General features: G+C 40.8%; 1 protein-coding gene and 1 long non-coding RNA gene across 2 annotated transcripts in view; one reads left to right on the top strand and one right to left on the bottom strand.

Moving 5' to 3' along the window:
• The first annotated feature begins 929 nt into the window (after positions 1–929).
• The window catches only part of LOC134293955 (uncharacterized), a 30,592-nt gene continuing 13,832 nt past the window's right edge, over positions 930–17,689 (top strand). Inside the window, exon 1 of the long non-coding RNA XR_010000916.1 lies at positions 930–2,704. This is a non-coding gene — a long non-coding RNA (uncharacterized LOC134293955). The remainder of the gene's footprint in view (positions 2,705–17,689) is intronic.
• homer2 (homer scaffold protein 2) overlaps positions 4,532–17,689 on the bottom strand; it is an 81,057-nt gene continuing 67,899 nt past the window's right edge. Inside the window, exons 8-9 of the mRNA XM_062963224.1 lie at positions 14,110–14,190; positions 4,532–11,590 (exon numbers count right to left, since the gene is read on the bottom strand). Coding sequence (XP_062819294.1) covers positions 11,402–11,590; positions 14,110–14,190 — 270 coding nt within the window. The 3' untranslated portion in view covers positions 4,532–11,401. The remainder of the gene's footprint in view (positions 11,591–14,109; positions 14,191–17,689) is intronic.

Genomic DNA, 17,689 nt, shown 5'->3' with positions numbered 1-17,689 from the left:
ACTGCGAGGAAACCACACAACACTCCACAAGCATAAACATTTACATTGCATTCTTAGGTTGTTATTGTTTTAATTTGCTTATGAATTTCTTCCCCTTCTAAATTTACAATTTCTTAAGAGCATTCAGATTTTTGTGGCATATAGATTTTCCTTGCTTGGAAAAATTAGGTGAGGGAGTCGGAATCTCAATTCCAAGTATTAGCATAGCCCGAAAAAAAACTTTGATAGCCTGCAAGTATTCTATTGTATGACTTCAAATTGTTTCCAATCTTTTGGCAACCTGATTATCACAGGGCTGGGCTCGCCATAAGTCAGAAATGAAGGCACACAAAATGGACAGAGTTCTCTGCTGTTGTTCAGGTAAGTGTCAAGAGAGAACTCCGTCACAAAGAGTTCTATGCACCTCAGCAAACCACAAATCCCAGCATTTCATGGTGAGCTATGACAATCAAAATATGGAGTTTGTTTTCCAAAAAATGCCAAATCCCTCAAATGAAAAATGAATTGTCAGCAGGAGCATTGTTGACTAGGAGTAGAATATTATGGACGGATGAAAACTATCCAAGTACAGTAGAGTCTCATTCATCCAACATAAACAGACCGGCAGAACGTTGGATAAGTGAAAATGTTGGATAATCCTGTTTTAACCTGTTACTGTTATTATATTGTATTGTCTGCTTTTAATGTGTTTTATCCTTTGTTTTGCTGCTTTAAATGTATTTTACTTTGCTTTTTTACTTGTTTTTGGGCTTGACCCTGTGTAAGCCGTCCCGAGTCCCCGCGAGGAGATGGTGGCAGGATAGAATAATAAAGTTATTATAAGTACCACATAGAAAACAAGATAGATACGCTGGATTTCGTATCACAAAATCACAAGTCGAACACTTCCCAAGTGTCTAGGACTGTGTGATGTATTTTCAGATGATGCGTACAGATCCCAGCAGGGTGGCCTTTTGCAGTTGGCAGATCGTAATTTTGTCAATGTCTATTGTTTCCAAATGCCGGCTGAGATCTTTTGGCACGGCACCCAGTGTGCCCATCACCACCGGGACCACCTGCACTGGTTTCTGCCAGAGTCTTTGAAGTTCAATCTTGAGGTCCTGATAGCGGCTGAGTTTTTCCTGTTGTTTTTCGTCAATGCGACTGTCACCTGGGATGGCGACATCAATGATCCTAACCTTTTTCTTTTCCACAACTGTGATGTCTGGTGTGTTGTGTTCCAGAACTTTGTCAGTCTGGATTCGGAAGTCCCACAGTATCTTTGTGTGTTCATTTTCCAATACTTTTGCAGGTTTGTGATCCCACCAGTTCTTTGCTGCTGGGAGCTGGTACTTGAAGCATAAGTTCCAATGAATCATTTGGGCCACATAGTTGTGCCTCTGTTTGTAGTCAGTCTGTGCGTTTTTCTTGCAGCAGCTGAGGATATGATCAATGGTTTCGTCACATTGACAGTCGCATTGACGAAAAACAAGAAAAACTCAGCTGCTATCAGGACCTCAAGATTGAACTTCAAAGACTCTGGCAGAAACCAGTGCAGGTGGTCCTGGTGGTGATGGGCACACTGAGTGCCGTGCCAAAAGATCTCAACCGGCATTTGGAAACAATAGACATTGACAAAATCACGATCTGCCAACTGCAAAAGGCCACCCTACTGGGATCTGCGCGCATCATCCGAAAATACATCACACAGTCCTAGACACTTGGGAAGTGTTCGACTTGTGATTTTGTGATACAAAATCCAGCATATCTATCTTGTTTGCTGTGTCATAATAAAATAATAATAATAATAATGCAAAATCCAGCACACTATATACAGTAGAGTCTCACTTATCCAACGTTCTGGATTATCCAATGCATTTTTGTAGTTAATGTTTTCAATGCATCATATTTTGGTGCTAAATTCGTAAATACAGTAATTACTACATAACATTACTGCGTATTGAACTACTTTTTCTGTCAAATTTGTTGTCTAACATGATGTTTTGGTGCTTAATTTGTAAAATCGTAACCTAATTTGATGTTTAATAGGCTTTTCCTTAATCTCTATTATCCAACATATGTGCTTATCCAACATTCTGCTGGCCCATTTATGTTGGATAAGCAAGACTCTACTGTATCTCCTTTGCTGTGTCATACTATGTCTTTGTGTCAATAATAATAATATTGGTGAGCCTTTTTGTAAAGTTTGCTGTGCTCTCTTCTGCCTCGCTTTCCAAGCTGCCTTTTAATAATGCAGCATTTTGACAAACTTGCCTGAGCCGTTTTTGTTTTTCGGTGGGCGATCTGGCATGCTATAATTAGGAGCCCGTTTTCCGAAATGTTCCCGCGTGCATACGCACTATCTCTGTGCGCTATTGCTGCCATAGCAACGGCTGCCTCCGTTCCTCCAGCAAAGCTATCCGGTTCAAGCCTCGCTTTCTCTGACGTTGCCATTTCACCTTCCCCCAAAGGCACATCCTGGATCCAAGACAGGAACACGATGGCATTGGAAAGCAAGCAAGCAAACAAGAATTGGCGACCGACAAGGTAAAATAGCCCCCTCCCCATTCTGCAAGAGGTCGGGATGAACATCATTGCTTTCCATGCAAGGATTCCTCACTTGATGCTCATACAAGAGACATCGGCAGGGATACAATAAAGGAGAAGAAGTGGAAATCAAGTGTAGCCCACTGATGAACCGTGGGAGAAAGTAAGGTCTGGACAGGTGAGATAGCTTGCAACGTCTCCAATTGTCTTGCTTTGGCAGAGATGATCCCTATTAATCCTCAGTCATCCCACTTTTTCAAGTGCTTTTAAAATGTTCCAGTGTCTCTTCCATCCTGCTTCCACTTCTCCCCTCCATCCTTAGTTTATTGCGATTGCAATAGGCAGAGTTTAAAGCACAAAATCCATTTGCACTCCCGTTGTTAGCCCCAGCTTCTGCCAACCTAGCAGTTCGAAAACATGCAAATGTGAGTCAATAGATACCGTTTTGGCGGGATGGTATGAGCACTCCATGCAGGCATGCTGGTCACATGACCTTGGAGGTGTCTACGGACAATGCCGGCTCTTTGGCTTAGAAATGGAGATGAGCACCAACCCCCAGATTCGGACACGACTGGATTTAACATCAGGGAAACCTTTACCTTTTTACATTTGTGTGAACATGACAAACTCCATTCTAATCGACCCTATATATCTTACTCTACATGACCATTTAGGCAGGATGGCTCTACACTGCTGTATACAATCCAAATTATCTGTTTTGAAGTGGACTATATGGTAGACTTGTATAATCCAGTTCAAAGCAGATAATGTGGATTGTCTGCGTTGATAAGATTGATTATATAACAGTATAGATCAAGCCTAAGCCATCTAGCGCAATACAGAGAGAGATAGACATTCTCTCGGGTTAAAAATATTAACCATCTAAAATCTTGTGTTGTCGAAGGCTTTCATGGCCGTGATCACAGGGTTGTTGTATGTTTTCCGGCTGTATGGCCATGTTCCAGAAGCATTCTCTCCTGACGTTTTGCCCACATCTATGGCAGGCATCCACAGATATATAAACCTTCCTTGCTTAGTTTCTCCATTCCTCACAACCTCCGAGGATGCCTGCCATAGATGTGGGCGAAACGTCAGGAGAGAATACAGCAGAGTCTCACTTATCCAAGCTAAACGGGCCGGCAGAAGCTTGGATAAGCGAATGTCTTGGATAATAAGGAGGGATTAAAGAAAAGTTTATTAAACATCGAATTAGGTTATGATTTTACAAATTAAGAACCAAAACATCATGTTTGTCAGAAAAAGCAGTTCAATACGCAGTAATGTTATGCTGTAATTACTGTATTTACGAATTTAGCACCAAAATATCACGATATATTGAAAACATTGACTACAAAAATGGCTTGGATAATCCAGAAACTTGGATAAGCGAGGCTTGGATAAGTGAGACTCTACTGTACTTCTGGAACATGGCCATACAGCATGAAACATACAACAACCATTTAAAATCTTTGCAGCCACATGACACTCCACGCTCTGCTTGGTGTGAGCTGAATGCTCAACTATAAGTGTCCCGTTTTTGTATTTTTGGATAGTTCTCCCTAACACACAACAAAATCCTAACAAAAAGGGTTACAGGCCCAGAATGTTCTCTCAATTCTTTCTCCTAAGCATTTGCTCAGCAGTGACTATCATTAGAAGTGGCTTTATATCAAACCGGCTGGACTGGTTTGGACTGCAGTTGCCATAATCCCTCGCCATTGGTTGTGCTGTATTTATTTGGGTGCCTTTTTGGCCTGAAAACCACCCCAAATGTGCCCAAATGACAGTGGTTTGTTTCCTCTGACTTTCCAAAATTGTTACCCCCCCCCCAGAAGTTTTTGGGGAAAAGCTCATTCCCAAAGCGGCCAAGATAATAGCCAAAGCAATGCCATGTTACATCATTGCACATCCACATCAAGTCAGCTCCTAAATTTCAATTTGAGCCTTTGTTTCAAAGGGGGAAAAGAAATCATCCTGCTTAACAAAAGTGACAAAAATGAGTTGATTCAGAAAAATGGAAGTTTATCAAGCCAGGAAAGAATTAAGACAGATTTGTTTTTAACTATATATATATATTTATATATATACCTTAAGGTATATATATTAATAAAGTTTTACATAAATGGCTCTATAATACAATAAAATTAGATAGAAATCACAAAGAAAAAAATGTTTTGCATTTTCATATACCGTATATAAAAACCATCATTTACTGCTACTAGAAGAGATTCCAGATATCAATGTTTGTGCAACATTCAATGACACGGAGGAAGAAAATATATATATTTAGATATATATATATATTTAAAATACTTGTTCACAGAAGACAAGTCATGAGGTAAGAGACAATTTCACAGCAATCAACCCGCAATAATTTCTTCAGGTGATTAAACTGTCTTATATATCTGGATAAAAATATACATTTGAATCACTGCAGTTTCCTCCTACACTGTCAGAATCAATTCATTCATTATTCCATAAACCTTACTTGAAACAGTAAAAATATCTCGCAAATGTATTACTAAAGGCTTGTTAGAGTTTCAAAACATTGCGGCACAGCAATCCCATGTTAAAATATGCTCCTCTGTGGCATAAAAAGGAGGGTTTCTTATTTGTGATGTGCTCTACACCAATGTTTCAGAACATATCATTAACGGAGGAAAAATTAATTCGAATGGATGCTTTTTCAGCATGGTTGCCTCTCTCCCACACCCTTCGCAACGCACACAGACACAAAACAGAAAGACAGAGCACTTGGGTAAACCAGTCACTTTTCTTCTCGTTGACAAGCCTTCGTCTCCGCTGGCATATGGCTAAAATAAAATTATTGCTAACCGGTATTAGAAAGGAGGAAACACAAGTTGACAACCAAAGCATGTCCATCTCTTTTTTGGATTGTGGTCATATTCAGTCCAAGTTGACTTCAAAATGTGACCCATTTCTCAGAGAGTAAGCTTGGGGCCAAGTGGTGGCCCAGTGTGTTAAAGCGCTGAGCTGCTCGACTTGTGGACCAAAGGTGCCAGGTTCAAATCCCGAGAGCGGAGTGAGCACCTGCTGTTAGCCCCAGCTCCTGCCAACCTAGCAGTTCGAAAACATGCCAATGTGAGTAGATCAATATGGGAAGGTAACGGCGCTCCATGCAGTCATGCCGGCCACATGACCTTGGAGGTGTCTATGGACAACGCAGGCTCTTCTGCTTAGAAATGGAGATGAGCACCAACCCCTAGAGTCGGTCACGACTGGACTTAACGTCAGAGGAAAACCTTTACCTAAGCTTAGGATCATACGTCTATGCCCAAATCCTTTAAGACGGGGGTCCCCGAACTATGGTCTCTGTCACCTTTCACCTGGCCTCCAACCTAAACTTTAGACTTGTTCATTAACCAGCCCTCAACTTGAAAAGTTAAGAAGAATACAACAACAAAGATGGGAGCTTCATAGCCATTGAATCTAGCTCTCCAGTAGGCTACAATTGCTCCTGGGATGGGTTCATCCTTCAGAAGTGACTGCATGGACTGATGTCTAGTAACAACAGACACAGGCAAGAGGCCACTATAGCTGGAAATGTAATCCAATAATATGAACTATAAAACAGTCATTAAACCAAAATATAATCCATGCGTTACCAACACACATACGTTCATAGAAAGTAAAACTCTATATTCAGACTTTATGAGTCCAATGCCCACCAGAGTTCATGTTCCACATGGAGGACTGTATAAGTCACTAATTGTGAGCTCTTTTATAAAAGTGAATCCTTTTATGAAATCCAGTGTTTTAAAGTCCAAGATTAGTCACCATCCACGACCGGTTTCGACTGTGTAGTCTTCCTCAGGTGGTGGTTATGCAGGTATGGAGAACCTAGAGTAGTCAATTTCGTTCTTCAAGTATATAATTTCAATGTGTCATCAATGACGGAGTGGACTTACAGGGAATACATACGAGTGGTGACTAACCTTGGACTTGTTTAAAACATTGGATTTCATAAAAGGATTCACTTACTTGGACGTTTAAATTTGGACTCACAATTAGTGACTTATACAGTCCTCCATGTGGAACATGAACTCTGGTGGGCATTGGACTCACAAACTCTGAATATACTGTGTTTCCCCAAAAATAAGACAGTGTCTTATATTATTTTTTGCTCCCAAAGATGTGCTAGGTCTTATTTTTAGGGGATGTCTTATTTTTTCCATGAAGAAGAATTCACATTTATTGTTGAACAAAAAAATGAACATTTCTTATATACCGTACAGTAGTTGTCATCACAAACCAACATAACCAGATAAACGGAATCCTATCAAGAATTTCTTGTTACTACTGTGTACATATAAATAATATAACATTTTAATGTATTATTACCATTATTTCCATGTACAACTGGTATGTACATTTACCGATCCTGCAAGTTCTGGTGTTTTGTTTGGCAGGCGCTGGGCATGCTTCCAAACAAAAACTTTGCTAGGTCTTACTTTCGGGGGAGGCCTTATATTTAACAATTCAGCAAAACCTCTGCTAGGTCTTATTTTTTGGGAATGTCTTATTTTTGGGGAAACAGGGTAGAGTTTTACTTTCTATGAATGTATGTGTGTTGGTAACACATGGATTATATTTTGGTTTAATTACTGTTTTATAGTTCATGTTATTGGATTACATTTCTAGCTATAGTGGCCTCTTGCCTGTGCATTTCAGGGAATCCTTTCTTTGTATAGTAACAACAGACAACACACCTCAAATGTTCAACTGGTTTCTGAGTATATTTGACTTGCTGTTTCCAAAAATGGCAGCTGTTTCCCCGATCAGCTCTAGATTTTGAGATACAGAACATATAGCATCTACCAGTCGCCATCTGCTTGCTCATAAAAGATCATGAAAACCATAAGAAACTAAAACTGATGTGGTCTACCCAATGCAATTTTCTGAATCAGGTCCCTCTGAATTTGCAATGGAAGACATTTTCTTTTCACATAATTCCCACATAATGTGAGAAACCAAGATGACTGCTATGAGCTAAAGTCCTCTTCAGTCCCATTGCAATATGAGGATGGTTGCTTCAACAAGGACCCTTAAGAGCGGAGATGCCTGAAAATCATGCGTTGACCTCTGCAAATAATGGAATCCACTCAAGTCAAAACTGCAGTATAAAAAATCCAATTTTTTTCAAAAAAATAAGAAAAAAGTGATTTACAAATACAGCAGAGTCTCACTTATCCAACATTTGCTTCTCCGACATTCTGGATTATCCAACGTAGTAGTCAATGTTTTCAATCTATTGTGATATTTTGGTGCTAAATTCGTAAATACAGTAATTACTACATAGCATTACTACGTATTGAACTACTTTTTCTGTCAAATTTGTTGTATAACATGATGTTTTGGTGCTTCATTTGTAAAATCATAACCAAATTTGATGTTTAATAGGCTTTTCCTTAATCCCTCATTATCCAACATATTCGCTTATTTATTTATTATTTACAGCATTTATATTCTGCCCTTCTCACCCCGAAGGGGACTCAGGGCGGATCACCTTACACATATAGGCAAACATTCAATGCCTTTTAACATAGTACAAAGACAAACAAACATAGGCTCCAAGCGGGGCTCGAACTCATGACCTGGTCAGAGTGATTCATTGCAGTTAATTGCAGCTGGCTTGCTCTCCCGCCTGCGCCACAGCCCAGGCTTATCCAACGTTCTGCTGGCCCGTTTATGTTGGATAAGTGAGACTCTACTGTATTCATATAATTGCGTTGCTGTGAGTTTTCTGGGCTGCATGGCCATGCTCCAGAAGCATTATCTCCTGATGTTTCATGCACATTTATGGCAAGAGGTTGTGAAGTCTGTTGGAAACTAGGCAAGTGGGGTTTATATATCTGTGGAATGTCCAGGGTGGGAGAAAGAACTCTGTCAGGAGAGAATGCTTCTGGAACATGGCCATACAACTCAGAAAACTCACAGCAACCAAGAGATTCCGGACATGAAAGCCTTTGACAACATCACCATCCAATAGGTTTCCATGGCTGAGTGGGGCATCCAACCCTAATCTCGATGGCCCCACTACAAAAACCCAAGCTGCTAACCTACGAGGGTTGAATGAAAAGTAATGCCTCCACCTTCGTTATTTGGGTTTGGATGGGAATATTTTAATAAATCAAACGCAGAAATAATCCTTAGAATGTGCTCTTTAACTACCACTATTCACTTTTCCACATAATCACCAGACAATTGGATACATTTCTGCCAATGATGAACAAGTTTTCTGAAGCCATCACGGAAAAGTCGACACTGTTTCTGTAACCAGCGTCTCACCGAACCCATCGTGCACAGATCTTCTGACAGCCAAGCAAAGCAATAATGTGACCCACACGTTCTTGTGAAATGCCGATTTTGCTTGAAATTTCTGAGTGATACAACGATTGTCCTGAATCAATCTGTCAATGTTTTGCTTGTGAAACTCGGTGTTTGCTGTCACAGGATGTGCAACTCTTTGTTTGTCACACAAGTCAGATGTTCCCACCTCAATATCTTTAAACTTACTCACCCTGATGAAGGTGTATTAGAAAAATATAATACAGTAGAGTCTCACTTATCCAACGTTCTGGATTATCCAAAGCATTTTTGTAGTCCATGTTTTCAATACATCGTGATATTTTGGTGTTAAATTCGTAAATACAGTAATTACTACATAACATTACTGTGTATTGAACTACCTTTTCTGTAAAATGTGTTGTATAACATGATGTTTTGGTGCTTAATTTGTAAAATCATAACCTAATTTGATGTTTAATAGGCTTTTCCTTAATCCCTCCTTATTCAACATATTTGCATTTCCAACATTCTGCCGGCCCGTTTATGTTGGATAAGTGAGACTCTACTGTACTTGTATTGGAAACTATATATTAAATGTAATCATATTAAAAATAGGAATAGGAAAAATGTAATCACAAGCAGAATTGTGTGCATATAGCCCCAAAATACACTCTGCTCAGCAAATAACTGTCTCCCCATAAGCAGGACCAAAGTTCACCTTAAGTGCCAGAGACATATGTCAAGTTTCAACAAGAATAGATAAGCTAATGGACAAAAGACAAATTAAGGCTTTTGGGATGTCAACATAAGACCGGGCACCATGTAGGAGTGCTAATGGCTCCCTAAAAGCTAAGATAGGGGGGAATTCCTTCATTAATGAGAACCCCTGAGAGCCTAGATAGGAAATTCCTTAGATAAGGCCTAATGGAGGGTCAGAGGTCTTGAAAGAGCCTATATTTTAGGAAAATGCAAAAGTAGCTTTTATTAAAGTGCAGAGTAAGACTTTTTTTTTACACTAATTGGTGATGGACAATTCCTAGATGACATAGGAAGAGGGTATATAAGAACCTGTGTTTCTTTGTTCCATACCTTCGCTTTCCTGATTACAGGAGAAGGTCCTTTTTCTTATTGCTTATTCTCTCTGGCCACTGAGAATAAATGTGTTTTTTCTACAGCCACTGGAATTCTCTTTGTCTCATTACCTCAAAACTTTGTCTGCCATTTCAGCCCAATGACACACAGTACTCACATCAACACAATCACCATAAACAGCTTCCATTCTCTGATGAATCTCCTTTGGGGCGACACCTTCTGCTGCCAAGAATTCAATGACTGCACGTTGCTTAAGTCACATTGACCGACCGTCTGCGCAGGGTTCCATACTTCGCACTTTAACAACACAACCGTTCAATGTAAGGTTTCCCGCCAAATGGAACTGTCTGCGCAGGGTTCCATACTTTGCACTTTAACAACACAACCGTTCAATGCTAAGGCTTCCCGCCAAATGGAACCGTCTGTGCAGAGTTCCATACTTCGCACTTTAACAACACAACCGTTCAATGCTAAGGCTTCCCGCCAAATGGAACTGTAGAAAAGAGTCTACTGAACAAGACTAGTATTGCCATCTGTTGAGGAGTTACGAAGGTGGAGGCATTACTTTTCATTCATATGTTGGATCTTTATACTCGAGTATCCCTCCCTAAACTGTCGATCCATGACAGCTAAAGTGGAATCATAATGCTATAATAATTCTGCAGTCTGAAAGGACCTCGGGTGTGCCATTGCATCTCTAGGCATCTCAAGAGAACGGCCCATTTCCCAGACATGTCAATGGCTCATCTATATACCCTACTGTGAAATCCACTAAGGCGAGGAGTTATTGCATAAAGCACATACCCATTCGGCCACAGCCAAAGACACCGCAGTCTGGAGACTGGATTGTAAGTGCACATAATGGAACATGGCAAATTCTGTATGAAAAAGGCCTCGCAGGTAGAAAAGGGTGTCTTCGCTGATTTGTTCCTAAGGCTCAGGGCATCAACCGCATGCGCACTTTGCCATTAAGCCTGTTGACAAACCACAGGAATCTTGTCTCATCTTCCCCGCACATAAAGGAGGAATAAAACCGCATGTGGCTTAATAACCAAGACTCAGAAAAAGCCTGGATTCCTGTTTCTATGGTTGCAGCAGCCCTTCAAGACAGAACATTCCCTGGAACATCTCACTGCATATTCATTTTGGGTCTGGAGTCCAGTTTTCCTGAGGCAAGACCCCTCTCCTGTCCACAAACTCTCAAAGGACTATTATAGCAATAAGATAAAAACACTTCTCGCTTTCTCTCTTTCAAAGAACAATCAACCATTTTCGTAAAGCAAAAAGGAAAGGAAGGGAGAAGCACGAACCTTTTAAAATTATGTACAAATCACACCGCAAACAGGAAGAACCAACCTATTTGAGCTCGTGTCTGTGTCTGTGTGTAAGAAAGAAATGTTCGGGAATTAAAACACATCTGCACCCACGCACACCTGCAATGTTACACCGAAGGGGAAGAAAACGTTGCGGTTCCCTAGTTGTCAACTCCCAGTTTAGACAGTCCTTGCCGGAAATCATGTAATTCATCTATCTTCCCGTCTAGTACATCTAAAAAAGTCTGTAACTCCGTCTTGAGATGATTTTGCCGGTGTTTGCTCTCTTCCACCTCGGTCTTCAGGGCGCGGACCTTATCCTCAAGGTCTTTATTCCTCTTCTCCGCGGCCTTAAAAAGAAACGTTGCAGAAAAGTGTTACTTATGAAAGAACCTAAACCTATTTCTACCCCTCGCAAAATCTCCATAACTGTTTTTTTTTAATGTCAGCAACAACTTGAGAAACGGCGGTCTCCCATCCAAGTCCTAACCAGGGCTGACCCTGCTTAGCGCCCAAAAATCCGGTGACTTTCAGATACAAGCAGTACCCAAGTTATGAACAAGATATTATTATTTTTATTGGTGTCAGGAGCAACTTGAGAAACTGCGGTCTCCCATCCAAGTCCTAACCAGGGCTGACCCTGCTTAGCGCCCAAAAATCCGGTGACTTTCAGATACAAGCAGTACCCAAGTTATGAACAAGATATTATTATTTTTATTGGTGTCAGGAGCAACTTGAGAAACTGCGGTCTCCCATCCAAGTTCTAACCAGGGTTGACCCTGCTTAGCACCCAAAATCCGGTGCCTTTCAGATACAAGCAGTACCCAAGTTATGAACAAGATATTATTATTTTTATTGGTGTCAGGAGCAACTTGAGAAACTGCAAGTTGCTTCTGGTGTGAGGGAATTGGCCGTCTGCAAGGACGTTGCCCAGGGGCTGTTTTGATGTTTTTACCATCCTTGTGGGAGGCTTCTCTCATGTCCCCGCATGGAGCTGGAGCTGAAAGAGGGAGCTCATCTGCGCTCTCCCCGGGTTGGATTTGAACCGGCAGCCTTCAGGTCAGCAACCCAACCTTCAAGTCATCAGTCTTGCCAGCACATGGGTTTAACCCACTGCGCCACCAGGGTCCATTACACATATATCAACAAGCGAATCCAGTCTGGGAAAATGATATTATTTTAAAGACTAGTATGTTGAAAGTTGAAGGTTTAGGGGAAGAGATTATTTCAAGTAAATCTTGACTGATCTGGTAGGACTTTCCATTTAGCTAAAATAAGCATCCTTACTGTTCACATATGACACAGTATTTCCACAATTGGTTCTCACCATCATCCGTAACGGTTCAATATAGGCCTGGGCTGTGGCACAGGCTGGTGAGCAGCCAGCTGCCAGCTGCAACATATCACTCTGACCAAGAGGTCATGAGTTCGAGGCCAGCTTGGAGTCTGCGTTTGTCTTTGTTCTATGTTAAGGCATTGAATGTTTGCCTTATATGTGTGCAATGTGATCCGCCCTGAGTCCCCTTCGGGATGAGAAGGGCGGAATATAAATACTGTAAATAAATAAATAAATAAAATATCTCATTCCCTTCCACTCCCTCGCTCCTCCGTCTCCAAATACAGCCTGACCAGAGGGGTATCCACACTGCACATTTGTCATGCTTCAATCCCACTTTCATGTCCACGGCTTAAGCCTTTGGATTCCTGTGACCTTTAATTTAAGAATGTTCTAATTGGGAACCCTAGTGCTGCACTTCAATGGAATGACATAGGGAATCTGGACTGGTTGCCAAAACTACAAACCCAGGATTACCTTGCTTAATAATGTGTTGTTATGTTGTTATGTAATGTATGTGTTGTTTTTATGACTGGAAACCGCCCTGGGTCCCATCCGGGAGATAGGGCGGTATATAAATAAAGGTTTATTATGTATTATTATTTGTTGGGAAGTGTTAGCTGGCCCTGATTGTTTGCTGTTTGGGATTCCCTGATTGTTTCAGGGCCCGCTAACACCTCCCAACAAAGGATTTCTCCCAGGCAGGAATTAGCCAGGCTTTGAAGCTGCAAGGCTATTCAGTGCAAATCAAGATGGCCAATTGCAACATTCACACTTGCTTCAAACAGACAAGAGTTCTTTCTTCCACCCTGGCCATTCCATAGATACATAAACCTCACTTGCCTAGTTTCCAAAACTCCCCACAACCTCTGAGGATGCCTGCCATAGATATGGGAGAAATGTCAGGAGAGAATGCTTCTGGAATATAATAATAATAATAATAATAATAATAATAATAATAATAATAATAATAATAATAATAATAATAAAACTTTATTTATACCCCACCACCATCTCCCCAACGGGGACTCGGGGTGGCTTACATGGGGCCATGCCCAGAACAATACAATATAAACAGCATATAAAAGAACAACACATCACAACACAGTGAACAATACAATAAATAATAATATCCATTACAATACAAATCAAGGAAACAATGAAAACAAGGGCGATACTTCCGGCCATACAGCCCGGAAAACTCACAGCAACCCAGTGATTCCGGCCATGAAAGCTCTTGACAATACAGTCTTAAGGCTTTTCTTGTGCATGGTTATTTTCTTAACAAATCTTACTTACAGAAGCATGAATACCATTTTTAATTCCTCAAAGGAAGGAAAAAATAGCATTTTTCTCCTTTCTTTGCCTGAGCAACTTCCAGTGTTGTTTAATGTCTTGAAATCATGTAAACATGAGCCATAACATTAATTTTAAAATGATGGTTACAAGCCTTAGGCAAAGTACCATTTTTTAAAACTGAATATATATACAAACACGCACACACACACACACATATATATATAATACTCATACCTGCAATTTCTGAGATACTGTTTCACATTCTGTCATCAGCTGTGGTATGATTTCACCCTGTTTCCGAAGATCTTCCAACTCCTGAAGAAAATAACAGAAAATTGCATAGGTTGGACCGTAATTGTAGAGATAATTGTCAGACATCCTACATATTTTGTTTTAAAAAAAGATGAAAGCACACACATATACACTAGAGTCTCACTTATCCAACACTCACTTATCCAATGTTCTGGATTATCCAACACATTTTTGTAGTCAATGTTTTCACTATATCATGATATTTTGGTGCTAAATTCATAAATACAGTAATTACTACATAGCATTACTGCGTATTGAACTACTTTTTATGCCAAATTTATTGTCTAGCATGATGTTTGGGTGCTTCATTTGTAAAATCATAACCTAATTTGATGTTTAATAGGCTTTTCCTTAATGCCACCTTATTATCCAACATATTCGCTTATCCAACATTCTGCCGGCCCGTTTATGTTGGATAAGTGAGACTCTACTGTACATACAAACCCATGAGCGTATCTTTGGAAACATACAGGCTGCCTGAAAACCAGCTTTGTAATTTTTAATTCTATATACAATTGAAATTGTGGAGCTAATTTCCGGGGGAAAGCCAGACTTTAAGCACTGTGGCCTTATTAGATTAGCATGTGAGGAGGAGGCAGCAAAACGGATTGAACAAAATTAGCTAAAATGTGAAATGAGAAAATGGAATGTTTCACAGCTAGATCCAAATCATTTTGGTGCTTTATCACAAGCTTGGGATAAACTAAATCTAAATAAGATCTACCAACTGAAAGGTGGCCAGTTTAAAGCCTGGTTGGGGTGAGCACTCGGACCGTCAAGCCCAGCTCACTGTTCATCTAAGTAGTTCGAAAACAGCTTATAAGCTGTAACTAGAGAAACTAGGTACCGCAAATTGCGGGGGGAGGTATTTTACGACACAATAACAAAACCTGAAATGTGGTGACCGAGAGGAAAGTGGAAGGAGGAAGTCCTGATCGCTTTTCGTCATAGAGCAACAGCATCCCCTGTGACTGAATCTGAGCACAACCTCAACTTCCAAGGCACCAAAAAACTGGACTTCAAGACTACATACAGGAGAGTCTCACTTATCCAACACTCACTTATCCAATGTTCTGGATTATCCAACGCATTCTTGTAGTCAATACATCGTGATATTTTGGTGCTAAATTCGTAAATACAGTAATTACTACATAACATTACTGTGTATTGAACTACTTCTTCTGTCAAATTTGTTGTATAACATGAAGTTTTGGTGCTTACTTTGTAAAATCATAACCTAATTTGATGTTTAATAGGCTTTTCCTTAATCCCTCCTTATTATCCAACATATTCACTTATTCAACGTTCTGCCGGCCCGTTTATGTTGGATAAGTGAGACTCTACTGTACTTCCTTCTGTCTGTCTTGTCCTGTCTCCAAACGGCATTGAATGTTTGCCGTGTATGTGTACTGTGATCTGCCCTGATAAAGTATTATTATTATCGTTGTTGTTGTTGTTGTTGTTGTTGTGTTGTCGAAGGCTTTCATGGCCAGAATCACAGGGTTGCTGTGTGTTTTCCGGGCTGTATGGCCATGTTCCAGAAGCATTCTCTCCTGAAGTTTCACCCACATCTATGGCAGGCATCCTCAGAGGTTGTGAAATATACCTCACAACCTCTGAGGATGCCTACCATAGATGTGAGCAAAACATCAGGAGAGAATACTTCTGGAACATGGCCATACAGCCCAGAAAACACACAACAACCATTATTATTATTATTATTATTATTATTATTATTATTATTATTATTATTATTATTATTATTATTATTATTATGTCACAGCAAACAAGATAGACATGCTGGATTTCGTATCACAAAATCACTAGTCGAACACTTCCCAAGTGTCTAGGACTGTGTGATGTATTTTCGGATGATGCGTGCAGATCCCAGTAGGGTGGCCTTTTGCAGTTGGCAGATCGTGATTTTGTCAATGTCTATTGTTTCCAAATGCTGGCTAAGATCTTTTGGCACGGCACCCAGTGTGCCGATCACCACCAGGATCACCGGAACTGGTTTCTGCCAGAGTCTTTGAAGTTCAATCTTGAGGTCCTGATAGCGGCTGAGTTTTTCCTGTTATTATTATTATTACTATTATTACACTCCATCAATCGCATCAAAGCAGACAATATTATTGCCCATCTGCTTGGCAGGATCAGAATCCTGCTATGCAATGTATGTGGAGCTTGCATCTGGGCTGAGGAGCAATGCAATTGCATCTCTCTCTCTATAAAAATCAAAACATGTCTGTTTCTACCACATTGTTAGGTGAAGTGGCCCTCTGTGATGTCACTGGATCGGCCGTTGCTAGGTAAAGTGGCCCTCTGTGATGTCACTGGGAAAGAAAGGTGTCACTGGGAATGGCAGGTATAGAAGCTAGTGCTGAAATATTTACATCTGCTCTGCTGCTCTGCATGCTCTCCATTTTTCCAGCATTCCTCAAAATATGAAGATGTCAAAGCAGCCTCTTTTATGGCATCACCTGCTGTGCTTGTCTTGCAAATCCAGGTATACTTTATGTCTCTGTTATTTTGCATGAACCGGGGGGGGGGGGGGGGGGTCTGCTAATCCAAAGAAAGCCGAGGCAGCCCTCCGTAGCAAGTGGAAATGAAGTCTGTAATATTCATGAGTCCATTTTCTGGCTGAGTGGGTGTCTTGAAAGTTACAATCCGCGGCTCATTAGGAAAGCTATTACCAGAAAGGGCTGAGCAAAAAAAAGCATGACATTTTGTCTTTGAGGAAGGCTGCTGATAGATGTTTGAAACCGTGCCTCAAAACCATCATACCCAGAACCATCATATCCATGCACTTGAAGCTCTTCTAAGAGCCCTAGTTGTTAAGGAGCATTAGCTGCATCAGACCTGAAAAGGAGCCTTGGCTTTAAAAGAGTTATTAGCATCAGCTCAAATCAACACCGAACATGAAAGGCAAAATCCGACAGACGCCATTTGGACACACGGAGACAGCTCCTTCTGCAGCCCAGCGATAAAAGGGCCCCTCTAATCTCCAAGAAGAGGCATTATACGGATATGGATATTTTGACCTCACATACTTCTTTAGAGCCCCCGGTGGCGCAGTGTGTTAAAGTGCTGAGCTGCTGAACTTGCAGACCGAAAGGTCGCAGGTTCAAATCCGGGGAGCGGAGTGAGCGCCGCTGTTAACTCCAGCTTCTGCCAACCTAGCAGTTCGAAAACATGCAAATGTGAGTAGATCAATAGGTACCGCTCCGGCAGGAAGGTAATGGCGCTTCATGCAGTCATGCCAGCCACATGACCTTGGAGGTGTCTATGGACAACGCCGGCTCTTTGACTTAGAAATGGAGATGAGCCCCAACCCCCAGAGTCAGACATGACTGGACTTAACGTCAGGGGAAACCTTTACCTTTACCTAGACAGTAGAGTCTCACTTATCCAACACTCGCTTATCCAACGTTCTGGATTATCCAACACATTTTTGTAGTCAATGATTTCAATATATCGTGATATTTTGGTGCTAAATTCATAA

The sequence above is a fragment of the Anolis carolinensis genome, unplaced genomic scaffold (assembly GCF_035594765.1).
Source record: "Anolis carolinensis isolate JA03-04 unplaced genomic scaffold, rAnoCar3.1.pri scaffold_11, whole genome shotgun sequence".
Lineage (NCBI taxonomy): Eukaryota > Metazoa > Chordata > Lepidosauria > Squamata > Dactyloidae > Anolis > Anolis carolinensis.
The sequence above is the reverse complement of the archived record's forward strand: the minus strand, read 5'-3'. Positions and strand labels throughout refer to the sequence as shown.